The sequence below is a fragment of the Phascolarctos cinereus genome, unplaced genomic scaffold, assembly GCF_003287225.1.
Source record: "Phascolarctos cinereus isolate Bilbo 61053 unplaced genomic scaffold, phaCin_HiC Scaffold_3;HRSCAF=262, whole genome shotgun sequence".
NCBI classification, from domain to species: Eukaryota; Metazoa; Chordata; class Mammalia; order Diprotodontia; family Phascolarctidae; genus Phascolarctos; species Phascolarctos cinereus.
The window spans coordinates 164,420,659-164,448,488 of NW_027555736.1; the positions used below are offsets into that span (position 1 = coordinate 164,420,659).

The 27,830-nt window shown below is 37.8% G+C and overlaps 1 protein-coding gene and 1 pseudogene across 1 annotated transcript in view; both read left to right on the forward strand.

Annotated features, from left to right (window-relative positions):
* Positions 1–8,983: 8,983 nt before the first annotated feature.
* Positions 8,984–10,381, forward strand: LOC110202102 (acrosin pseudogene; annotated as a pseudogene).
* Positions 10,382–15,305: 4,924 nt separating this feature from the next.
* FAM227B (family with sequence similarity 227 member B) overlaps positions 15,306–27,830 on the forward strand; it is a 250,165-nt gene continuing 237,640 nt past the window's right edge. Inside the window, exons 1-2 of the mRNA XM_078151628.1 lie at positions 15,306–15,377; positions 16,818–16,922. Coding sequence (XP_078007754.1) covers positions 15,306–15,377; positions 16,818–16,922 — 177 coding nt within the window. The remainder of the gene's footprint in view (positions 15,378–16,817; positions 16,923–27,830) is intronic.

Sequence of the window (27,830 nt, forward strand, 5' to 3'; positions counted from 1 at the left end):
TACTAATAACATTAATGAGAATTTTCATTATTATTCACCAGAACCATTAACAAGAATATTTTTCCATGGACTTATCGCTATCTTTAACACACTTATCATAACAGTCTTGTGAACTGAATCTCTTGACACCAGCCATAGTGTGTCTTGGCATTTTTTACTAGTCAATCTCACTCAGACAAGGTTCTCTTTTCAGATAGATATGAATATTTATGAAATGTGTGAGATTAAAATATACCTTGATTATTTAAAAGATCTTCTAGCTCAGAAGAAATATGGGTTGTTTTTTGCATGGAGGATTAAGCCCTAACAAAAAATATTAAGAAAGCATTTGCATAAAGACAACACACAGAATAAATACATTAGAAAAAGGGTGTGTGTGTGTGTGTGTGTGTGTGTGTGAGAGAGAGAGAGAGAGAGAGAGAGAGAGAGAGAGAGAAATTTTAAAGTCTAAGAGTCCAGAAAATATCTTTGAGTTTTGAAACCTCCTATATGACACTATCTACTGAAACTGGTGGAAGTTTAATTTCATTGAATTTTAGAGTCTAATTAATTGTCTTTGCAAAAGATAGTGTCATGTAATAGAAAGAGTGCTAGACTTGGAGCCAGAGAGATCTAGATCAGAATCTTGAATCACTAGCTGTGAGACAATAGGTGAGTTCTTTTGGATTAAGTCTAGCTTTCTGAGCCGAAGTTGAATTTAAATTTCTCCATTTGTGAAAATGAGAGGGTTAGAATAGATGGTTGAGATGAGGATCATCCATCCTGGTCTTGAAATCCTCTAGAAGGAGTTAGGGGTGAACCCATTACCTCCAAAGCATTCTATTTCACTTTTGAATAGCCATATCTATCGTTCTTTTACATAGCATGATTTTATCACCCTCAAAATGGATGCAAACTTTTAGAAATATCTCTATTTTACAAAGTAGAGATACATGATTTACATCTATATACATGTGGAGCTACAAAAAATGTGAGTATGCCAACTATGGATAGGAGAAGAGTTATTAACACAGTGAAGCATAAAAAAGATCACAGGTAGCAAAATGGACAATTTTGATTACATGAAATTGAAAAGTTTCTGAATAGACAAAACTAATATAGTTAGAAGGGAAACAGTTAATTGGCAGAAATATTTTCAGCAAATTTTTCAAATAAAGATCTGATATCTAGATGAGACTTCAGGATACCATTGAGAAAAGTAAGGATAAAAATCAGATTTATAGAGAAAAATGAATTCAATTTTTTATGTCCTCGTCTCCCTTGACAACAATGCTTTAAGAATTCTCCAAATTGCTCATCATTGGGAAAACCTCATCATCTTGAAAGATTCAATCAGCCTTATTACTCATACCTCATTACTACTCTCTGCCCCTCTGATTGGAGGGCAAAAGCATAAACTCCAAAAACACCATTAAAGGAGGGGGCTCAATGCAGACATCTCATTTCCCACCTGGCTACACTATTTTTGGATTTCTCTGACTTCTCCATGATGTTCCAGCATTGAATACTTCTCCTTCCTCCCTCCCTTCTTGAGTTTCCTTTTGTGTATTGTCTTCCCCCATTAAGATATAAAGTCTTAAGGTCAGGGCTTGTCTTTTTTTTAATTTGTATCCTCAGCACTTAGCAGAATGCCTGGCACATAGAAGGAGCTTAAACGTGTTTATTGACTACTAACTTTATGCTAAGCTTGAAGCATCAGTGGTATGTTCTAGTGGAGCAGCCCAGTAGGCCATTTAAAATGCGAGTCTGAATGGAGCCAAGATGGCAGATTATGAGCAGCCACCCAGATGAATTCTTCTAACATTCCCTTCCAAACAACTTTAAAATGACACCTTAAATCAAATTTTGGATCATTAGAACTAAAAAAAAAAGGTTGTTGTGAGACGTTTTTCTAGCCTAGAGGTTGGCAGGAAGAGTCTATGACCTTGGGGTGGGGGCCTATCCAGAACCCACACATGCATTGGTGGCAATAGCAGCCACAACAGTATTAGCAAACAACTTTAAGAACTCTCCTCCCAGAGATGGTAAGGGGGTCGGATAATCAGTCAGAAAGAGATTACAGGAGACTCTGTGTTGGCACTGGGTACAGCTGGTGCTGACTGGCAACTCTACTCTCATACATAGTTCTGGGCTGCAGTTGCAGGGTAGAAGGCATGCTAGTGGTTGGTTACAAGACAGCAGGAGCCCTGGTCACAGTTTCAAAGCAAAGAGAAGCACTAACACTTGTAACTACAGGAAACCAGGGGCCTGTCCTAGGTAAAGACCAAGATGCAGACCAGGAGAGCAGTAACCTTACCTCTCCTAGGATCACACCATTTTAGAGGAGCTAAAAACATGCAGCCCCCCCGAACTACCTCTGGAAACAGTAGCACAAAAAAAGCCTAAAAGTTGAGACAGTGTCTCCTCATCTCCAGGTGAGCAGAGTCAAATTAATTAACATGAAGTTTAAAGTCAAGAAAATGAGCAAACAGCAAATAAAGAAGTTGACCATATAAAGCTACTGCAGTGTCAGGGAAGATCAAGAAACAAACTCTGAAAACAACAATGGGAAATCAGCTACCAAAAGAGCCTCAAAGAAAAATGCTAATTGGATCCAAACTCAACAAGAATTCCTGGATGAGTTAAAGAAAGAGTTAAGAGCCATGGAGCAAAAACTGGGCAAAGAAATGAGAGTGATAAAAAAAAAATTATGCAAAGATAATTAACAGCTTAACAAAAGAGACACCCAAAAAAATTGAAAATAACACCTTAAAAAACAGAACAGGCCAAATAGTAAAAGAGGCACAGAAATTCACTGAAGAAAAGAATTCCTTAAAAAGCAAAACTGGTCAAATGGAAAAAGAGGCACAAAAGTTTACCAAAGAAAATTATTCGTTACAAATTAGAATTGGGCAAGTAGAAGCTGGAAGTTGAGGGAAGGCAGTTAGAAGGAATCTACATAGACAGAGGGCATAGGTATGAGTTGATTATGTTGGAATGATCTCCAAAGAAATGTAGAGGTAAGAAAGAGAAATACACTGGGAGAAGAGGGAAGGGAGAGGTAGAATGGGGAAATTTTCCCCACATAAAAGAGGTATGCAAGGAAAAGGTTTTATAATAGAGGAGAGAATGGAAGGGAGGGTAACAGGCAATGCCTAAACCTTACTCTCACTGGAATTGGTTCAAAGAAGGAAGAATATATACAAACTCAGTTGCATATAGAAATGTAACACCCAATAGGGAAATAAGAGGAGAAGGGGAGAGATGATTAAAGGGAGGGTAGGTTAAGGGAGGTAGTGGGTAGAAGCAAAATAGACCTTTGAAGAGGGATGGAATAAAAGGAGAAACAGAGGAAGAAATGGAAGAAAATGAGATGGAAGGAAATACACAGCTAATAATCATAACTGTGGATGTGAATGGGGTGAATTTACCTGTAAAATAGAAGCAGATAGCAGAATGGATTATAAACCAGAATCCAACAATATGTTGTTTACAAGAGACACACTTGAAATAGACATGCACAGAATTAAAATAAAGGATTGAAGAAGAATTCAATATACTTCAGCTAAAGTAAAAAAAAAAGCAAGCCTAGCAATCATGATCTCAAAGAAAAAGAAAGAAAACCTAATTAAAAGAGATAATCAAGAAAATTACATTATGCTAAAAGGTACCATACACAACAAAGTGACACATTTTTACAGCTAGTTTCTCTGATAAAGACCTTATTTCTCAAATATATGCCCTGTAGAACAAAGTCAGTTTAAAAAAATAAGAGCCATTCCCCAATTGATAAATGTTCAAAAGATATAAACAGATTGTTTTTAGAAAAGGAAATCAGAGTTATCCATAGTCACATAAAAATGCTCTTATATCACTATTGATTAGAGAAAGGCAAATTAAAAACTCTGAGGTACCACCTCACACCTATCAGAAATGAAAAATGGTGAATGGATGAAGGAAAAATAGGAACACTAATTAACTGCTGGTGGAATAGTGAACTGGTCCAACCATTCTTGAGAACAATTTGGAACTATGCCCAAAGGGCTATAAAACTGTGCATACCCTTTGATTCAATTACACTACTACTAAGTCTGTATCTCAAAGAGTTGAAAGAAAAGGGGAAAGGATCTATAGGTACAAAAATATTTATAGCAGGTCTTTTTATGGTGGCAAAGAATTGGAAATCAAGGCAATACTCATTAATTCGGGAAATGGCTGAACAAGTTGTTACATATGATTTTGATGGAGTACTATTGTGCTATAAGAAATGATGGGGGGATAGCTAAGTGGAGCAGTGGATAGAGCACTGGCCCTGGAGTCAGGAGGACCTGAGTTTAAATCTTCCCTCAGACACATGATATGTACTAGCTATGACCCTGGGCAAGTCACTTAACCCTGATTGCCTTGCAAAAAAAAAAAAAAAAAGAAAGAAAAGAAATGATGGGGGTGGTTTCAGAAAAAAAAATAAACCTGGCAAAACCTATGTAAATGTTGTAGAGTGAAGTGACGAACCAAGAGAAAATTGTGCATAGTAACAGCAATGTTGTAATGATGATCAACTGTGAAAGACTGGGCTACTCTGATCAAAACAATAATCAAAGACAATTCCAAAGGACTCATGATGAAAAATGCTATCCATTTCCAGAGTGAGAACTGATGAATTCTGAGTGTAAACTGAAGTGTGATTTTCTCACTTTCTTTAGTTTCCTTCCTTTTTTTTTTTTAAATATGGCTAATATGGACATTTGTTTTGCATGATTTAACATGTATAATTGATATATTGCTTACCTTCTCAGTGGGTGGAGAGAGAATTGGAAGTAGGGAGAGAATTGGAACTCAAAATTTAAAAAGAAACGAAGGTTAAAATAAATAAATAAATAAATAATGAAAAATTTAATATGAGTCTAGAGTTCGAGGGAAAGAGCAGAACTGTCAATACAGATTTGGGAGGCAGTCATACAGATAATGATAGTTGAACACATCGAAGTAGATGAATTCACCAAGAGAGATTATGTAGAGAAAGCAGAGAAAGAGGGGAAGGGAAGAATCTTGGAGAGGAAGGAGTAAAAGGAGCCAGAAATGAAGCCAGAGAGTGAGTGGGAAGAAGGAGGAGGAGGAGGAAGAGGAAGAGTCTTTATCCAGGGTCACAGAAAACAGTATGAAGAGATTTTTCAAAGATAATGGGATGTCCATCCACTTGCCAGACAGATTCCCTGGCTTTGCAGTCCAGTCTTGTTCAGCTGGCACTCCCCAGCCCCTCACTCACAATATGTGGGACTTCCTATCTCCCTTCCCAAGCTCTCGTTCCCACAGCACCTTCCAAGCTTTTTCCTCTAACAGAAGTGCCTGCCTCACCTAATGGGACAATTAGAGTGTATGTTGTGTTCTCTATATCAGAACTCATTCAGGTTAAAGAGACATTGGAGCAATACTCAGAAGATTCCACTAAGTTGACTGAGGGCTTCAGGGACGTGTCCCAACAATTTGAGCCAGTGACCCCATAAAAAAACCCCCAGGAACAGCTGCTGTTCCCACTAGTGACCAAGGATGGGATTATCAGAGTAAGTATAGGAGAAAGAGAGACGATATGGTAATTTGCCTTTTAGAAGGTCTAAGAATGGCATTTTGAAAGCAAATAAATTTTTTAAAAATTAAGGAAATTACTCAGGGAGAAAAGGGAAACCTTGCCCTTTTCCAAGACCAGCTAGTAGAAGTTATTAAGAAGTATACAAATTTAGATCCTGACTCTAAGGAGCAGCAATCCTTAGCATGTATTTCATTAATCAGTCTGCCCCAGATATTAGGAGAAAACTGCAGAAATTGGCAATGGGACCCCAAACACTTCAAGCCCAATTGCTGGAGATGGCTTTTGGAGTTTTTAACAACAGAGACCTAGCAGTAGCAAAAGAAAGAGAAAGAGAGGAAAGAGACAGAAAACATGCTCAATTCTTGGCTGCTGCCATGGCCAGGAGAAGACTCAAGGGTGCTCCTGGAGACTCAAGCAGTGGAGAAACCTGCTTTCGATGCCACAAGGAGGGCCACTGGTCCAAGGAGTGCCCTTCCAGGGCACCACCTTGGAGGGAGCCACCAGGACTGATGCCTCTGGGACCGTGCCCAAGATGTGACTGGGAAGGATTTTGGAGGAAGGACTCTTCTCAAGGTTGGAAAAGTGGTGGAGCCACCCCCTAGTACACTGTTCTTCTCAAGACTCAGAATGATGAGAGGGCCTGGGGCGTGGCAATGTTCCCACTTTCTCCATCTCTCTCGCTGAGCCCTGGGCAAAAATCGAGGTTAAAGGTAAGGTTACCTGATTTATACTGTATATGGGGGCTACATTCTCTGTTTTAACCAGTTACTCTGGCCCTACTTGCCCCTCAACATATTGAGTCATGGGCATCAAAGGGAAAACTAAGGGATGTCATGAGACATACCCCCTCCCCTGCCTATTTAAGAATCTGTTGTTTGAATATTCCTTCCTTATCATCTCCTCTTGTCCCACCCCCTTGTTGGGAAGGGATCTGATGTTGAAATTGGGAAGCCAATTTTCTCTAGTTAAGCCTCCCATCTCCCTTTCCTCTCTGTTCACCAGACCTTCCCATGCTCACCCAGAATTATGGGAGACAGTTGAGGCAATTGTTTGGGATCAAGGAATTCCTGGGAGAGCTACTCATGTCACCCCAGCCGTCACTCACCCCCCAAGACCCTAGTGTGTTCCTCCATCATCATCAATATCCACTTAAGCCCGAGGCCTGGGAAGGACTACAACCATTGATTGAAAAATTCCTTAAGTGTAAAACCCTTGTCCCTTGTTAATCCCCATGTAACACCCCTGTCCTTCCTATAAAAATGCCTAATGGAGAATACTGAATGGTTCAAGATCTCAGGGCTGTTAATGAAGCTTTTATTCTGATACACCCCATAGTCCCCAACCCATATACTATACTCACTCAGATCCTTGGGGTACCCAATGATTTTCCACTCTAGATCTCAAAGATGCCTTTTTCTGTTACCTCTTCACACAGACTCACAATTTATTTTTGCCTTTCAATGGACACTCCCTGGGAAATCAGGTCCATGTCAGCTAACATGGACAGTCTTGCCTCAAGAGTTTTGGGATAGCACTCATTTGTTTGGCCAGGCTTGTGGAAGGGATTTAAGGGATCTGAAACTAGCTGATAGTAGTTTAACATGTGGACAAATTTCTTATTTGTAGCCCCACTGTGGAGGCTTCTTTGGCTGCTGCCACAGGAGCTTTTAATTGCTTGGGTATTTGAGGCTATATGGTCTCTTTGAACAAAGTCCACATGCCAGTCTGTAAAGTATCTGGGCCACAAACTAACGCTCTCCTCTCGATCCTTAATCTCAGAAAGGAAGAGGGTAATCCTATCTATCCCTGTTCCAGCCACTGAAGAAACAGTTTTGCACTTTTCTAGGCATGGCTGGATTTTGTAGACTCTGGATCCCTAATTTTGGTCATATTGCTAAGCCCCTTTATAACTCTACTCAAGTCCCTGACTCATTCCCTCTAGAGTGGGGCCCCAACCAGGCTAAAGCTTTTGAGACTTTGAAAACTAAATTGACCACCACACTATTAGCTCTACCCAATCTAGAAAAACCTTTCCTTTGTATGTGGATGAAAGGAGAGGACAGGCTTTGGGGGTCCTAACCTAGTGCTTAGGACCTGACCCCAAGTCAGTTGCTTATTGTTCAAAACAATGAGACTCTGTGGCTGCTGAATGGCCTTCTTGCCTCCAGCCATTTTGTTCAAAAGCTGTCCAAACTGGCAGTAAGCTAGGAGAAACCACCCGACAAGTCTGTTGGGCTTGCCCAACTTGTACCCAGAGACTCTGGAATATACCAGTGTATCTTTGGAGGACCTCTAGCTACTGTTTAGAAAGGCCCCTGCTTCCTCAAGTAGACAGGTGAATAAAGAGAGGTGAAATCGTACATACCCTTTTCCTTTTATGTTTTGGACCTTGCCATAGTCAACTTTAATTCCCTCCAAGGAAACTGTCTTTTCTCTATACTCCTTTTGTGGCTGTTTGGTCCTTGTTTGCTTAATCTCTATATACCAACTCCAACTGAGCCCAAGGTCTCTAGTCTACTGGACCTGAAGTCTGACCCTTTGAATGGGATCCAGCGAGGCAGGGACAGCTCTACACCCCTTGCCAGCAGGAAGCAGTTTCAGAAGCCAAGACCTTCACCCTTTACACCAAAGAATTTGGGTCTCATTTGTTTGGGGGGGGGGCTTAAGGGGTACAAGCCCTAGGAAACCTCCCTCCCCAACTCTTGTTGAGTTTTCTTCCACTGGTCAAGTCTTTGGCATTTGTCTGAGGCATCATCCCAATAATCCTCTCAGCTGGCCTTTCATTATGGCTATGCCCAATCTCCCAATTCTCTGTTATCCTTAACCTAGCCCAGCCCTCCATTGTCTGTTACCTCAGGATGGCCCCCAGCTACATCCTACCCTTGATCCTATCTAGAACCCATTCTATCTCCCAGTCACTCCCATCAAGATCCTCCCTAGACCCCTCCTCCCAAACAACTTGGCTACTCCTAGATCCTTTCTGTATATGAGGTCCCTCTAGCCTCCATTTAGGTGCTCAAATCCTTAAAATCTAGGCAATGGCTGAGACTTACTCTAGCCAGTTTGTCAATATGTGTGTCACAAATGTTCAGATTTCTTAGAAGTCTGGCCAATATGGCAAATCTTTAATAAATCTTGTCTTTGGCTGAAAGAATGCTTCGGTCAAATTCATTTGGGCAGGACTCAACTAGCGTGTCACTCTTCTAGGGTCCCAGTATCCCTAAACCTCTGAAACCTCAACAGTATCACATGGCTCGTGGGGCTTTTGTATGGCAAATGCTTTGTGGATCTCAAAGGGCCCATGGGAGTGGAGGCCACTTGCATATTCTCTGTCTTTAAGGGACCCCTCCCCCCACATTCTATTCTGGCATCACAGAGGCTCAGGCCTGTGATTGGCCAGAGAGTATACAACTGGGAGTTCTTCCAGGCTTCCACCTCAGATTGGAGGATGATGGCGACTGGGATGTTGTGGCAGTTGGTGCTGTTGTCCCTCCTGGGGACTATGGGAGCTGATGCTGAAGTATGCTCAGGCCTTTGTGGACAGAGGCCAATGATCAAGCCATCTGGCACTCGTATCGTTGGGGGAGCAGACGCACCCCGAGGGTCTTGGCCCTGGATAGTCAGTATACAGAAACAGTACTGGAACGGTAGATACAGGTACCATGTCTGTGGAGGCTCCGTCATAGCTCCAAATTGGGTTCTCACCGCTGCCCACTGCTTTGAAACTGACGCAAATAACTTAAGTGTATGGCGGTTGTTGATTGGCGCATGGGATATTCCACTAGGATGGACCTACGGTCCCCTGGACTACAGAATTCAAGAGCGAAAGGTGATCAAGATTATATTACATGAACGTTACAATAAGTACTTTCAGAAAAATGACATTGCAGTGATGCAGATGGACAGACCAATCGAGTGTGGGGACTTGGCCCGTATTGCCTGCCTGCCTCGGCGTAATGAGGTCCAAGTCCTGCCTACGGAGAATTGTTCCATTGCTGGCTGGGGGTACAAAAAAGAAGGTGCGGGTGTCCCATCTAAGATACTTCAGGAAGCCGAGGTTAACATGATAGATACAAAGACGTGCAACGGAAGCCGCTGGTACTATGGGGCTGTTCACCACGACAATGTTTGTGCTGGCTACGCGGAGGGAAAGATCGACACTTGCCAGGGGGACAGTGGTGGGCCACTCATGTGTAAAGACTCATTCAGTGGCATCTACACGGTGGTCGGCATCACGAGCTGGGGGTCTGGCTGTGCCCGGGCCTATAAGCCAGGCATCTACACATCCACCTGGCATTTTCTGGACTGGATCTCCTCCAAGATTGGGCAGGCCGTGACCTACAGTCAACTACCATCTCGGCCCACGATCCTGACCCCTGTTACACCTGCTACGACCACACCTGTGAGAACCTGGAGCTGGACCACAAAGCCCTGGTTTTTTCTACCCTGGTGGATGAAACTCACCTTCCGTCCAGTCTGGACCACCCGTTCCAGCAGTGATTCACTCGAGATGTGGCCCCAGAACGAGCCCTGGCCCCCGGGCAATGCCTTACCTGGCTCACCCATAAACACTGCTGTGCAGCCCTGGATGTCCGATTCTGGAATGGTCAAGGCCCAGGTTCTGGGCCCCAGCCAGGCCTTACCCCCTCCACTCTCCTTCCCTAAGCACTTGAAGTTGCTCATGGACTCCATGAAGAACAAGAAGACCGCATAGAGCTATCTCTGGAGAGTGTTGTCCCTAGGTAGGCCAGGCACCTGGCCTTCTGTCTTCCAACCCTGGGGAATGGATTAATAAAGTTGTATGTGAAGCTGAAAAAAAAATGGTGGAGTGATTGAGTCTAATGTTACAGAAAGGTCAAGCAGAAGATAAACTGAGGTTAGGGAATTAGGAATTATTGGGGGATTTTTGAGGGAACAGTATCAGTAGATTTGATGAGGACAGAAACCAGATTTTAAGGGATTGAGGACTGAGTAGTTAGCAAAGTTGTGGCTGTAACAACCAACCTGCTTTTTTTTTAATGGATTAGCTGAATTCAAAGCCTTATAGAGTAATGGAAGTTATCATCTCATACCAATTCTCTTTAAAATTCTAATTAGATCATGGATGCTTTTATTTTTAAGCTCTTTTTGGCTTTAAAATAAGAGTTTATTTACATATGGGTTCTCAAAATCTTTTTACTTGTATAAAAGAATAATTTAAGCATTATAATTTTGCTTTGTAAACTTAAAGGCATCTGTCACTTTAATAGCTACTTTTAGAAAGTGACTTTGACACTCAAAACTTGTCAAATTGCCTTTCTTTTGCTCTTTAAGAAATTAGGCTTGCCTTATGGCAACATCTCAGGATTCCATTTGAGACCAGCATTGATTTAATTTGCAACTTCTTAATATAGTGAGCCCTACTGGGAATAATGTGCACTGGTACCTATTTCCTTCCCTACTTTTTTTTTTTTTTTAGTGAGGCAGTTGGGGTTAAGTGACTTGCCCAGCGTCACACAGCTGGTAAGTGTCAAGTGTCTGGTCTGAGACCGGATTTTAACTCAGGTCCTCCTGACTCCAGGGCCGGTGCTCTAACCACTGCGCCATCTAGCTACCCCTCCTTTCCCACTCTTAAGTCACTAAAAAAACCTTAAGGAATAGATTTGTTTTAGCTCTGTTCCCAGCTTTTGAAATTATTCTTCTCAAACCTAGCATGGTAATCCTAGCTCCTTGGGGAAGTTGAGGCTGTTGAATAGTTTAGACTTCGGAGTTCTGAGCTATGGTTGGGCTAAAGACTATTAGGTATTCACACTAAGTTGTGCCACAATATAGTAGGCCCCTGGGAGGGGTACTAGACATGATGTTAGGAAATCCTGAGTTCAAATCCTGCCTCAGACACTTACCATCTATATGACTCTATACATATCATTAATACTAGGCCTACAAATGGCACCTACACTTCCAGCCTGAGAGAGATAGGAAGACCCAGACCTTCAGAGTCTTCAAGTGAGTACAACAGTCATTGGTAGCTTTTCTGACTACCGTATAGGTGCTCTTTACATTATAATCAATGAAAGCCACCCTCCCCACACAGGAATCCTCTCTTAACATCTCTGACAGATAGCCAACCAGTGTGAATACTTTCAGTTACATGGAAATTACATCACAATGAAGTCCATTTCATTCTCGGGCAGTTGTAATTTTTAGGAGGTTCTTTTTATTTATTTATTTATTTATTTTTAGTTTTCAACATTCACTTACATAAGCTTTTGAGTTTTAAATTTTCTCCACCTTCCTCTCCACCTCCTTCCCCAAGATGGTGTGCAGTCTGATATAGGCTATACACATACATTCCTATTAAATATATTTTCAGATTAGTCACACTGTAAAGAAGTATTAGAACCAACAGGAGGAACCACAAGAAAGAAAAAACAAAACAAAAAGCTCCATAGTTCTTTTTCTGGATGTGGACTGCATTTTCCATCATGAGACTTTTGGAGTTGTCTTAGATCCTGGCATTGCTGAGAAGACCTAAGTCTATCAAAGTTAGTTATCACATAACATGGCTGTTACTACGTACAACATTCTCCTGGTTCTGCTCACTTTACTCAACATCAGTCCATACAAGTCTTTCCAGGTTTTCTGAAGTCTGCCTATTTGTCATTTCTTATAGCACAGTAGTATTTCATCACATTCATATTCAGCCATTCCCCAATTAATGGGCATCCCCTCAATTTCCAGTTCTTTGTCACCACAGAAAGAACTGCTATAAATATTTTTCTACATGTGGGAAGTTTTCCCATTTTTGTGATCTCTTTAGGATACAGTCCTAGAAGTGCTATTGCTGGGTCAAAGGGTATGCACATTTTTGTAACCCTGTGGGCATAGTTCCGAATTGCTCTCCAAAATGGTTGGATCATTTTGTAACTCCACCAACAATGCAATAGCGTTCCAGTTTTCTCACATCTTCTCTACCATTTATCATTTTCCTGTTTTGTCATGTTGGCCAATCTGATAGGTGTGATGTGGTAGGAGGTTCTTTTTATAAGGCCAAAATTTGCCCCCCTGTGATTTCCTCCTACTTACTCATCCTAGCTTTATTTACCCTCTGGAACAACATGGAGAATATACACTTCCTATTTCACATAACATCCCTTCAAACCTTTGAAGACAAATTCTGTCTTCTCTCCTAGGTCCCTTAGATCATAACCTTGTTAATTTTGACATGCCATTGTGGTCTTTCTGAGTATATTTTGTAGTCTTGTTATTATTATCACCTCCCTCAAGGTTTTCCACCTATGCATGACCAGGAAGGAGGCTGTAGTTTTCCCAGGTGCCTGATGAAAAAGCTTGATTAGTCTGGGGCACATATCTCCTCCTCCCCTTCTCATACCTGCTTCAATATCCTATTCCAACTATTTTTTAAAATAGCACACTGTGTATTGTTTGCAATATTGAATCTCACTTAACCTCATATTTTTCTCTATGAACTGAGGCCAATAAGTGTTAGTGGCCCCCTTTTAAGGATAATAATATACCAGATCTGACCTCAGAGGTGACACCAGCTGTGTGACTCTGGGCAAGTTTGCTTCAGTTTCCTCATCTCTCAAATGAGCTGCAGAAGGAAATGGAAAACCACTCTAGTATCTTTGTCAAGAAAACCCCAAATGGGGTCACAAAGAGTTGAACATGACTGAAATGACCGAACAGCAACAGCAGCAAACTTTGTTGTAGTAGAGGGTTCTATTGGGTGTGGAAAATTAATTGGAAAGTAATATAAAGGTAAAAATTTAAAAATCAAATATTTAAAAAGAAAAAACCCTTCCAACCTTAGATTTAGAAGTTCTGAAGAGAATTTATGGCTTATTAGGAAACCAAGGTCCAGCATGAGAAATTGAAATGACTTACCCAAGGTCACATAGGAAATTCATGGTAGATACAGAAATAAACCAGATTTCTTGAGTCTCAGTCTCCTCATATAATATCATTCTTCTTCAGGGTAAACACCCTCAGTTACTTTAACCATTGCATCCAAGGAATGGTTTCCAGACCCATTATATCCCGTGACAGTCAAAACCAAACATAACATTCCATATGTGTTCTGAGAGCTGATCAGGACACTACATTTTTGTTAATATAACCTAAAACTTTGTTAGCTTCTTTGGCAAATGCCAAAACATTCTACTGTTTACTTACAGTCTGCTTAAATCTATGTTATTTTCACATTAACTACTATCTAACTAAATCTCTCCTGTACTTGGATGGCTAAAGGGAGTGTGTGTGTGTGTGTGTGTTTAAGCATCTGTGTGTCTCTGTGAGGTTTAAATTCAGGAGTTTTTCATTTATATTCAATATAATCCTGTTATCTAAACTATTAACTATGCCTCCCAGCAAATTTATCAGTTTTCTTAAGCATGCCTTTTCTATCTTCATTCAAATTGTTAAAAATATTGAACAAATCACAGCCAAAGACAGAGGAACCCTGTGGCATACCACTAAGGATTCTCCCTCCCCTGCCCCTTTTTTTAAACTTGGTTTAAATCAATTTATTAATCAGTATTCATTTGGAATGATCGCTAAACCAACTATGAATCTCCTAAGTGTCCTATCATCTTGCTCACATTTCTCCATTTTGTCCTGAAGTTTCTTGTAAGAGACTTTGTCAAATACCTGTTAAAATCCCAATGACTGCATTTTCTGATTGAATAGTCTAGTAACCCTTTTAAAAAGATGATTGTGGTCTTTTGAAATGAGTTATAGTTTGGGAAAATAGGTTGGCTATTAGTGGGCTGGCTACTACTTCCCTAAGTACTCACAAACCTACCATTTATTACTCTATTCTAGAGTTATACTATGTTGCCTTTCTAACAAAATGTATGATTCATTATAAGCATAACTGGTCTAAAATAGTTAACCTAGGTGAAATTGCCTGCTCTCAAATGATAGCCAGTATGACAAAAACAAAGTATGAGATCATCTGAACATGTTGGAAATAAAGACCAGTGATCAAGATTTATAATCAAAACACATTTAGAAAATTCTGTCCACATCCAGAGAAAGAACTATGGAGTCTGAATGCAGATGGAAGCATACTTTTTGCTCTCCATTTCTTTTGTTGCTTTGTTTTCTTGCTTCATTCTCATGGTTCCTCCTATCAGTTCTAATTCTTCTTTACATCATGACTAATGGGAAAATATGCTTAATATGAATGGTATAAGTAGAGCCTACATCAGATTGCATGCTATCTTGGGGCGAGGGGAAGAAAGAGGGAGAAAATTTAAAATTCAAAATCTTATGGAAATGAATGTTGAAAACTAAAAATAAATTAATTATTTTAAAAACACAATTTAACTGGTATTTAAACCATGTGTATAAAATAAGCCCTCTTTTAAAAAGTATAGAATGAAAAAAAAGAGAAGGGAAGAGGTGGATAGAGAGTAGACTAAATTTAGGGGAATTCAGATGGATCCTGCTTGAAGAAAAGTAAACATTGAAAAGAGTAGTCAATTTGGCCAGTTTGTTGTTGAAATAATTATAGCAAGTATAGCAATTATAGCATATATGTGCACATATACATTTTTAAAATAGATGATCTCTAGCATAGTAAAATAACTTATATGTAAATAATCCAGTTTCATAAAAACCCTTAGTCAATTATTTAGAACCAATACTTATGAATATTAAACCTAACATATATAGCAATTTATGTTGTTAATCCAAAAAGAAAAGATAAAACTTAAGGGCAAATAAGAGTTTTTATATGAGTTTTGAAGCTTTTTTTAAAACTATTTTTCAGTATCCATATGCTACAACTGAAAAGAAGACTGTAGAGGTATTTAAAAATTCTTTTCTATAAGAATGCATTTTAGATTAAACCAATATACTGTGTTAAAGAATGTTTGAATTAATATGAATTTATATATTGAATCCTAAAAAATAAAGGTTTAGATTTGTTTGAACTTAAATTTTAATATTAGATATTTCTGACACTTACTTTAGTTTTTATTCTTAATCCTTCATATAGAATGTTTTAAACTATTCTCTTGTACTTTTATAATTTAAAATTGTCCTTAATTTTAAAATATATCATATACTTTGATAGCATTTTAAGTAATTGAATTAACTTCCATAAAAACATTTTAGGGAATGTTAAACATTTTTCATCTATGGTAGTGTTAATGGAATTATCAATTCTGGAAATAGTCATTTCAATAATGATGAAAATGCTCCATATTCCTGAATTATTTTAAAACCTTAAAAGAAAAAGGACATTTTTAGCTCCACTAGATGTGGCTGTATCCTGCAGTCAATCATCATTGCTAATCACTATAGCTTTCTTATCTTGGATAGTGTTGGATATCTGCTTTATTGGCTGATAACCCTGATTCTCTACCTTCAGCATCATAAGACTGAAATAGGAGCATCCTTCTCTTAGTCTTATTGTACTAAAAAAAATAGAATAAGTTCATTATTCCTAGAAACTTATTCTGCTGTGTATGTCAACATATCCCTAAGGCAGTTTAATTTTTTTTCTTTCTTGAATCAGAAATGGTGATTTAATTAAGTCTTTTGTCCCAGCTCCTCTGGCTAAAAAGAGACAGAAAGAGGATCCCGCGGGGGTGGCAATGATGTTCACAGGGAGCACTAGGTCATATGTAGTTTGTCAGACTAGTTCATGGCAGGAAAATTAACTGGGCGTTATTGCCCAGTAAACTGTACCAAGCCAGACTTTTAGACTTTATTTTCTTTCTTTGTGATTTCCTTAAAAAAAAAAGACTCTAGAAAAATTCTAGATAGGTGGTAGCAATTGCCATGATAGCTAAGACCCTGGGAGAGACGGTGGAGCTAGTACCAGCAGGGCACTCAGGAAAGAACGAGATGAAGACAGTTGTGAGCATTGAGATCTTCTTTGCTGGGTCATTTCCTGGCATGCTATAGCTTATATCTTGAACATTTGGGTACATTTTTCAAACTCACTACCTAAGTATCTTATTCTGTTAGTATTTGAGTATACCAAGTGCTTCAATTGCCAGCAAGGCAGAACATTGTGAGGTATGTGGAGGGTGGAGGGGTTTAATTTAGTGTCACAGTGCCTAGAACTTAGTAGGAACTTAATAAATGTTTATGAATTAAATGATTGATAGAGAGAAATTTTTAAAAGATTGTTAAAATTTTAAAGTGATACATTTAAGTAGTATCATATGAAAATATGCCAGAAAACTAAGAAAAGTCAAATAATTATTATTCTATGATTTTTCCCATCTCTCTTCAGAACTGTGCCTTCTTTGGTTTCAGAGTAAACATGCCTTCAAAACTACCCAGACATTTGACAGCTTCTGAAATTTTTCTTTATGTTTTAAAAGCCCAGAAGCTTGACGTAAGTTATCACTACTTTGTTTTGCCAAAGAGTGGTCTGTGAAAACATTATCTAATGAACTGAGCTTTTTTTTTTACATTTTAAAGCATAGTAAATGTAAAGTTAAATATGAATTAGTTATTTAAAATCTGTGGTGCATTAAGCCTAGTACTTACTGCCTGTTGAAAAAGCAAGCAGAATTAATGGCCCGGAGTCGTGTAGTGTGAGATATAAGTTATTTAAAATAATGTCAGAAATATTCTGCAGTTTCTTGTAAGAGATTTTTTTTTTTAAATTGGGGAGGGGCAGAGCTTTTCTGCTGCTCTTAGAAAAGTGTATAGAACATAATTCTATGGTAAGCTTCTGTTTTTTCAGAGCATAAAAATGTATTGTGTGTTTGAATGTTATGTGTTGGTTTGAGAAAAGACATCTCCTTAAATGGTTATCTATACAGCTTTTGAATAGTATATTCTAAATTTAGCCTGTTAGACTAAACAGTAAAAACAAAATACAGAAAGGTCATTATATAGGTCACATGCATGGAGTGAATGAATGATTTTCACAACTAACATTCAAAATCTACATGTATAAGTTTGCATTGAAAATTTGGCTTATTGACAGATGTTCTTTGAAGAACAGCATGAGGAAATAAAATGAGCCACATTTTCCCAGGGCTTGAGGTATTTCCTTAGTATAGGCACGTAGGTCACCCAGTGGATAGAGCACAGGGCCTGTAGTCAGAAAGATCCAAGTTCAAATCTGACCTCAGTCACTACTACTCTGCCACCCTGGGCAAGCTACTTCACCTCTGTCTGTCTCAGCTTCCTCATCTGTAAAATGGAGATAATAATAGACCCTATCTCCCAGGGTTGTTTTGAATATAAAATCAGAATATTTGTGAATGGTTTTGCAATCTCTAAAGTGTCATAAAAATTCAAGTTATTATTATCATTATTAGAGTCAGTAATATGTTGAAAAAATAACCAATGATATCTTAGACATCTGAAAAAAAGAGAGTAAGAACCTAATTTTTGGTGGTGGTAATGGTGGTGTTGCTGAATTGGTGATCACTGGTCTAGCATTGGCCTGCTGTAGTCATGGAAGCAGTAATCCAAGCAACAAAGTTACCAGGTGTCCTAAGGATTGAGCTAGGGTGATATCACCAGCCTCTGCTCTTCTCACCCTAGTGCTTCAGATGAGAGAACTGGTTCAGGCAATATTCCTTTTCACAACCTGCTTTATGGAGTGGTTCCCTGCTGTGTACACCAGGGGCCCAGGGGGACAGTGTTCTTACTTCTGGTGGTAGTATTTTTTCCTATAGTTGTATCCTGCCTTGTGTGATCATAAGATTTGCCCAGAATAGTTCTTTACAGTGGTACAATACCACATGTTGAAGTTCTACTGGAGTCCTAATAGTTTTCTTTTTTTCCCTAATATTTAGCACAACTTATGGGTGTAACAGAGTTCTTTTAAATCTGCACAATCATGGTTGGTATAAGTCTGCTTTGAAAAAAGCAGAATAATGATTCTTTCAGGTTTGCAAAGTACTTTCTTACATTGTCTCATTTGAGTCTCTCAGTGATTCTGTGAGATAAGTCCTACAGGCCTATCTGTCTTTTACAGATAAAGACACTAAGGACCAGAGATCTGCCAGAACAGACACTAATATGTATCATACATAATTTTGAATCCAGGTTTCTCTGACTCCTAGTCCAGCACTTTCTCCACAACCTGTCATGGGAACTTAAGCAAAACCACCTTGGAACCTGATTGAATGCTGTGCTTAAAATGGATTGTTTAGAATACATATATTTTTTAAAAAGTTATAATGTGTCATTCAGCTCACTTCCTGGAATTTCTATGGGGATGGACTTATCTATCTTGAAGCAAAAAACAAAAACAAAAGTAGAGAGCTCTGAACATAAGTGTATGAGTCTTCTAACAGTTTAAGAGGCCTTCATATATGCCATAGTATGATTCCCTCAATATCCTGGGCTCCTGGCATACACAGCAGGGAATTATTACATTAAAAAAATATGTGTATGTATGTATATATGTAAATGTACACATGTATATTTTCAATGACAACAAATTGGTCAAGTATTTGGAAATTTTTTGAGATTATTGAAAGTGCATTATGTCATCAGCACCATCCTTACTTTAAATCATGAATTTAAGTTTCATAGACAGAATCTGGGAAATCAGATTGCAAAGATATTTCTGCTTATGTTGCAGAATTGTACCTTAGGTTCTGGTGATGTAATCTAGGGTGGGTGATGGGTGGGGGTTGTTCTTAAGTAATGTTTTGATATTACCAGGTATGTGGAGTCGACAATAAAGTCCTCCAGTGATGCCTCTTACTGAACCAAATCAAACCTTTATAATGATGCTAAGCAAGTTGGATACAAAACTCTACATGTTACTCAAGCTAAAGAAATAGCTTCAGATATAAATGCTGCCCATAACGTGCAGGTAGAGGGCTCTTAGCAATATACCCAATGAAATTATGGATGTGCACATGTTACATTATCAGCAGATCAGTTCAGATGTATCAACACTTTACTCAAGTGGCAGAGAATGATGCTGCCTCAGGAAATTTAAAGATGTGAAGGGCAGATTTTACAAGAATGGTCAGTTTGGGAAATGACATTCACAGGTTCCCACAGGAGCAATGATAGGGGATGTGGAGCTGGAGGGGACCTCAGAGCTCATCAAGTCCAACCCCACTCATTTTCAGATGATGAAATTGAGAGCTAGAGAAGTTAAGTAGTTTGATGAAGATAAAATCCATCTTAATAGAGTGAGAAGCTGTCTTAACAGTTCATCTAACCTGACATCAGATAGTCTTGTTTTATCACAAGACAATAACGTCATAGAGTTATGTCACAGGCAGAGGGACAATGACAGAATGCCTTTGGGAACTAGTGTTTGCAGCAGTACTCATGGATTTGGACAGGTCTAACATGGAAGTTGATTCCAGTTGTAGTGTTTTAGTAGCTGGTAAATATTGCTTCAGTGTTATACTAATACTAAAGCTTAGTGTAATTCCTCAGTGCTTTGTTAAGTACATACTTTTTTTTTTTGGCTTTTTGGTGAGGCAATTGGGGTTAAGTGACTTCCCCAGGGTCACACAGCTACTAAGTGTCAAGTGTCTGAGGACAGCTTTGAACTCAGGTCCTCCTGACTCCAAGGCCAGAGCTCTATCCACTGTGCTACCTAACTGCCCCTTACTTTCTTAATAAAAGAAGGAAACAAACATTTATTTAATGCCTACTATGTACCAGGCATTGTGCTAAGCACTTAACAAACATTATCTCATTTAATCCTCACAATAATTCTGAGAAGTAGGTAATATTATTTTCACCATTTTGTAGTTGAGGAAACTGAGGTATAGTGACTTACCCTGGGTCACAAGCCAATAAGTGTCTAAGGCCAGATTTGTATTCAATTATTCCAACTCTAGCCCCAGTACTTTATCTACTAGACAACCTCTGTATTTAAAGAGTGATTTAATTTACAATGATCCTCTACTTTTCAAAGTGGGTGGGAGACAATAGAAAAGTTTAGGCTTTAGGAAAAAAAAAGTATAACAACCACTGAAAAGACTAAGGAAATATGCAAGCACCTAAAACAATGAAGCAGAAGAGAATAATCCTGCAATAAACATACTTGGAACCACTGAAAAAAAATGAATTAAATAAAAATGGCTCTGAGAGTGGGTTGAAAGCCTAACATAAGAACTAAAGGAAGAAACATGGATCTTAGAACAGAAGCTGGGAAACTATAACAGAACAGTGGACACTCTGAAAAAAGGATGGAGGAAATAGGATAAAAAAAAATTAATGATAACATAAGAAAAAATAGCAAAAAATATCCATCAAAAACACAACTGAAAGAGCATTTAATGTAAACACTATAAAAATAACTCATCTGGGAAACTGAGTGCAAAGAACAAATTTTTAAAACATCAAGGTCCTATAATAGAATGATGATACAAACAAAAGACAAAAGCTAGATATTTCTAGAAGTCATAGGAAAAAATTCTAAAAAGTATTGGAACCAGCGGGTTAAGTGACAAATAATAAAAACTGCCTTTTAGGGGAGGCAGAACCAAAATGGCAAAGGACAGGCAGCAACACAGTTGAACTCTCCCAATGTTTCCCTCCAAATAATTTTAAAATAATTCCTCAAATTGAATTCTGGAGTAGAAGAGCCAGTAAAAGGTCAGGGTGAGACATTTTTCCAGCCCAAGAGGCTGGAAGCCGGCAGGAGAAGTCTGACACGGAGATGGGGGTTGGCCCAGAGGGCGGCGCAAGGTCTTGGAGGCAGCTACAATAGCAATGGACACAGCTTTGGGAGCTCTCAGCCCAGACACAGTAAGGAGGTCAGCCAAGTGGTCAGAAAGAGATTACGAGGGACCCTTTGTTGGTATTTGGTACAGGGTCCCATTACATTGCTTATTTACAGTTCCTAGGTGCAACAGCAGGATAAAAAGGAACACTAGTGCTCTCAACCACAGGGGAACAGGGGCCCAAGTCGTCTCAGTTCTAAGGCAGAAAGGAAGCACCAGCACTTGCAGCTACAGCAGAGTGGGAGACCTTATTATCATTCCAGGGCCTAGAGGAGGGCTAGCACTTGTGGCTAGAGGGGAGGAAACAATCATATCCCTTCCTGGGTAAGCACAAGAACAGAGTCTAGGACAGCAGTAACCACACCTCTTCCCAGATCAGACCACCTTGGAAGCCCTGAAAACGTACAGAAACCAGAACTAGCTCTGAAAACAGTCACATGAAAAACCTGAAGCTTGGGACAGTACAGAATCTATTATGCCTTAGAGTTGAGGTAAAAAAAGCCAAAGATAACAATTGTGATCTCAGACAAAGGAAAAGCAAAAATATGCCCAATTAAGGTACCATAGTACCTTCCTAAATACTCAATTCCAAACATATATCCACCCAATGGCATAGCATCCAAATTCTTAAAGGAAAATTTAAATGACTTAAAGGAAGAAATAGACAGTAACACTGTATTAATGGGAGACCTCAACTTTCCCCTCTTGGAATTAGATAAATCTAAATAAAAAATAAATAAGAAAGTAGTTGAGGAGGTGAATAGAATGTTGGAAAAGTGAGGTAGAGACCTCTGGAGAAAATTGAATGAAAATAGAAAAGGAGTATGCCTTTTTCCCAGCTGTACAAGGTACCATCACAAAAATTGACCACATATTGGGGCATTAAAACCTCACAAACAAATGCAGAAAAGCAGAATATTAAATGCATCATTTGCAGACATAATGCCAAAAAAAAATACATTCACTAAAGAGTCATTGGAAGATAGATTAAAAATTATTGGAAATAATCTAATGCTAAAGAGTGAGTAAGTCAAAGAACAAATCATAGAAAAACCCAATAATTTAATTAAAGATAATGACAACAATGAGGTAGTTCTTAGGGAAAATGTATATTTCTAAATGCATCAATAAAATAAAGAGAAGACCAATGAATTGGGCATGCAAGCTTTAAAAATTAGGGAAGAAAAATAAATTTAAAATCCCCCATTAAAAAACAAATTGGAAACCTTGAAAATCAAAAGAGAGATTAATAAAATTGAAAGTTAAAAAACTTACTGAACTAATAAAAGTAGGAACTGGTTTTATGAGGAAAAAAACAATAAAGTAGATAAACCGTTAAGTTAATTTGATTAAAAAAAAAAAAGAAAACCAAATTGCCAGTATGAAAAGTAAAAAAGGTGAATGTATGACCAATGAAGATGCAATTAAAGCAGTTATTAGGAGCTATTTTGACCAATATATGCAATTAATCTGACAACCTAAATAAAATGGATGAATAGTTACAAAAATATAAATTGTCCACATAAGCAGAAGTGGAAATATACATTTCAGGTATTTAACACTCAGAAATTTGATCACTATGCCAGAACTCACTGACCAAAAAGAAACTCCTGCAAGAGACTAGGAAGAGGCAAATCAAGACATAAGGAATTCCATTCAGAATCATGAAGGTCTACATATCCAGCATGAAAAAGGAAAGACAATATCAAAACATGAAATGCTAAAAGGTGAACAAAATGGTTTCCAACCAAGAACATCACCATATCCTGCAAAATTGAACATTTGTTTTATGAGGAAAAATAGATGTCCAATAAATTGCTGACTTCTAAACATTAAGATGGAGAAAACCATAGCTGGTCAGAGTCCTTGTAAGGCAAATGTAGAAAACAAGACAATTTGGAACTCTACTAGAAAAGTCACTAATTCAATAAGCATATTCACTATTTTGTATTTATACGGCTGTGCACATACCCCAAAGGAGTTCAAAGACAGGGCGGGAAAGTCCTCCAAATGAGAATATTCAAAGCAATATTCTGTTTGCAAAAAGCTGGAACAAAGTAGGTCCCTATTATAAACAAAATAGGAGAATAGCTGAATAAGTTATGATAGGTGAACATAATGGACTAATATTGTGCCTTAAGAAACAATCAAAATGCTGAATTTTGAGAAATTTGAGTATTAACTAATTCAAAATAATGATATCAGGAGGAGAACAATATAATGACTATGATTTTTAAATGAAGAAAACACTGAAAGGCAGATTGGCTAAAGACAATGATCAATACTGAGTCCAAAGAATAAGTGGTGAAATAGGCCTCTCTCCTCTGGTAGAGAGGTATGGGTCTACAGGTACCAGAAATTGTATCAACTGGCAGATATAATTGCTTTGTCAGTTTTGCTAGCTCTTTTTCTTTGCAGCAAGACAGATTCTATGGGGTAGGAGTCAGGATAAGAATTTATGGAAATATTTGTGGCATAATAATGAAAATTGCCTATAAAGTTTCTTTTAAAAGGTGGGGGAGGTGCTAGAGGAGAGGAGAGGGAAGGCAATAAGTATTTATGTAGCCCTACTATGTGCCAAGCACTGTGCTCGGTACTTTACAAATATTATCTCATTTGTGCCTTATAATCTCTAACATTAATACTTGAAGAAACAGAGGAAACCTTAAAAAGCATTATCCAGAATATAGCTGTCAGTATTGGCCAACAGATTTAATAGCATCCAAATTCTTCAGTGTTCTCTATGCTGAAGGTCTTTGATAGCCCACAGAACATCCAGGTGCAGAAAAATTCTCCACTGACTCAGAACTTGGGACAACACAGACATCCAAAAAAAGCTGCCAAGAAACAATGTACTTCCACAGCTTTAGTCTTCTACTACAAGGAATTCTCACCTTTCTTTCCTTCCAAAAGAAACAGCTTGACAGTAAGAGAATGAGCCAAGCCCAACAAACACCAATCCAATGCCCTACCTGCTTTTTTTGTGCTATTTCCAAGCAACCTAAGAATGGGAAATGGGCAGTCTCCCATATCCATCATCTGCTAGCCACTTCCCCATAGTTCAGGTGTTCTGGCTGCTATGGTGCTTTAATACAGCACATTTGGGAATTATGGACTACTATACTGGCTGGAGGCCATGACTAATGGCCTACAGTTGATTCTAGTATCAAAATAACTGTTAAGGGAGGTAGCCCATGCCAGACTTCTTGATATGACCTGCCAAAAGCACTCATTTCTCATTTTTAAATGGCCAAATAAGCTTTAGGAAAGAATTCTTATTGTTTTTTATAATCATTCCAGGAAAAAGAAATTCATGATTGTAGTAGATTTCTCCTTAAAAGGGCTCAAAGAGAGGCTTTCCAGTTAAGATTGCAGAAAGTATTGAAGAAATCCAGGCTTCTTACAAAATCTCTCCAAACAAATGCAACAAATAGATACAGGAAAGAGAAGAATAGTAACAACATAAACAAAAGAGAAATTTTTTTTAAACTATGAAAATAAAACAGGTTCAAAGTGAACAAGAGTATTGATATACATTTTTTAAAACAGGAAGTGTCATCCTCAAATTAAGATGCTTTTATTGATAAAAGAGAAATCCAGGTTAAGAAAACTTGCAGTTATTAAAATATAATACCAAAATTTTGTTTAGCAAGATTTTATTAGTCCCATATTAACAATAGAAATAAGAAGTATATATTCTCTTCTGAATTATGACTGGAAGAAAAGGCAAACTTGACCATTTTATATATAAACACACTAAATTCTCCAATGAAAAGATGTGGTGGATTAAAAAGCAGAATACAGCAAAATGCTATTAATGAGATATATATTTAATCCAAAAGGATTTAAATAGTTTCAAAATGAAAGAACAGTCTAATATTTATCATACTATTACCAAATCATTAAAAGCAGAAGTGATGTTAATTATCAAATAGAATTTCATTAAAACAAGAAGGTGTTAAAAGAAATAGACAAAGAAATCACATTATGCTAAAATGTTCTATGTAAAATGTGAATATATAATATTAAACATGTATGTATCAATAATTCTATAGTAAGATTCACAAGAGAAAAACCTCAGCATTCTAAGAAGAAATCAACTAAAAATTAGTGATAGATTTTAACATCTCAATGATCAGAATATTACAAATTTAATAAAAATGCAGAGTAAGAAAAAGTATTAAACTCAATTTACTAGATATAGAGAGAGAACTTAATAGAAAAATTAAAGAAATATTATTTTTCAAGTGTTCATGGAACTTAAAAAATTATAACAAACCGAGGTACAAAGAGATATCATTAAACACAGAATAGCAGAGATTCTGCTGGTTACAATACAGTAAAACTAATAGTAAATTATGATGTTGTGAATGAAAAGATATAGACTGACAAAAATAACCCCTAAAAGGGAAGTAAAGACTGTGTGAGAGGTAATGATAAAATAAGTACCAGATTATATTAAAGATAAGTAATATAAATAGTACATATCAGAATATGGGATATAGCCAAAGCACTATTGCAAGTTATATTCAGAGTACTCAATGTCTATATCAGTAAGAAAATAATGAATTAAACCCAAAATTTTTAAACTTAGAAAAAAAAGCAACAATTCAACAAAGAAAGAAATACAACCAAGGTTAGGACAGAGAGGATTATAATTAAAAAAAAATATACTTGAAATTATAAATAAATTTAAGAACTGCTTTAAGATAAACAAAATGACAAAAAAATAGTGTCTGATTTAAAAAAGATTAAATTCATATGAGCAAAATTAGAAATGAGAAATAAGGCATCACAATGAGGACAAAGAAAGTCAAGAAAATTATTAGATAAAAATATATACAATTGTACTATTAAATTTGAGAATGTAAGAGAAATGTAAGTGACATGGATACTGAGTCAAAAAATTTAAGTATACTCCTAATAACAAAACTATTACAGCAATTTATCCAAAAAATTATTCACTCTGACCAAATTGGACTTATACCAGAGACGCCCAAATGATTCATCATTAAGAAAACAACATAATAATATTAAAAATAAAACCACACATATAGCAATGAATGTAGGAAAAGCATAAAGTACAATCTGTATTTATATTATAATCCTTATAAAGTATAGGCATAGGAGGGCCACTTAATATGAGAAAATGTGTATATCTGAAACCACCATATTATTTTTTTTAATTGGAAATAAAAACTTTCCCCCAAAATACAGAAGTAAAGCAAATGTGTTCCCTTTTGCCACCATTATTTGACAAAGCACTAGAAATGCTAGTGATAACAATAATCAATACATGCTAGACACTGGGGATCTGTAAAATAATAGTCAAAGGCATATGTATAGGCAAACTACAGACAAAACAATTTCTATTTGCTGATGAATTCATGACTTTCTTAGAAGACCCAAAGAATCAGCAAAGAAACTGATTTAAACAGTATGTTTAGTAAAGTAACAGCATACAAAATAAATTCATAAAAATCTATAACATTTCTAAATAGAAGTAACAGAATTGAAGAGGAAATAGTAGTAAGGGAAGATACATTTTTTAAAAAAGCACTACAGAATGCATTAAATATATGAAAGCCAATATGCTTTGAAACATTTAAGAGAAATTCTGGGAAGATGGCAGAATAAGGCAGGAAATTACCTGGCTCTCTCAAATTTCCTCACTAATAATTTAAAATAATGCTTCAAAGTGAACTTTAGAGCAGCAGAAATAATTAAAAGTTGGGGTAAAGCAGTCATCCAGCCTAAGAAAACTTGAGAGGACATTTGGAAAGGTTTGACCTTCTGAGGTGGTAGTGTAGCTTGATTGTCCTGCAGATACCTTGGGGCAGATACCTTGGAATCAACAAACAACAAGCCTGGGGGCAGATGTGTTGGAAGCAGCCTCAGCTTCTGGAACCTTCTCCCATAGACAGTGTGGGGGTCAGACAGCTGATTAGGGGAAGATTGTGGGGCCCTCTGCTGGCAGTGGACTTGGAGCCTAGGTGCACTGATCAGACACTGTGCCAGGCAGGATGTGGCTGAGGGTGAAGAGGAGCAAACACATACCAGTAAGTGTGGTTGCAGAGAGATGAGGGTCCTGCTGGCTGTGGTTACTCCCAGGAGAGCAGAGTCTCTGGCTTTCCTTCTAGGCCAGAAGGATTAGCTGAAGCTTACAGCCTTGGGAGGGACCAGAGGGAGTAAAATCATTTGCAGTAACAGCATTGCTGGGGACCATGGCTGAGGTCAGGCCCCCAGATAGAACTCAGAAAAAAAAACAGCACAAAAGGCTGGAAGCCTGAATCCCCTACACCTCAGGACTACAGCCTGACTCTAACATAAAAATAAGCGGCTGAAAAATGAGTAAGCAAAAGAGAAAGAACCCAATTGTAGATAGCTACTATGATGAAGAGAAGATTTGGGTTCAAACTCAGAAGAAGATAGTGAAGTCAAAACAATTACTTCTACTTCAAAGAAAAATGTAAAATGGTCACAAGCCCCAAAAGAGCTTAAAAGGGACTTTAAAAATCAAATAAGAGAGGTTGAAGAAAAATTAGGGGGAAAAAATAAGAGGAACACAGGAAAATCAA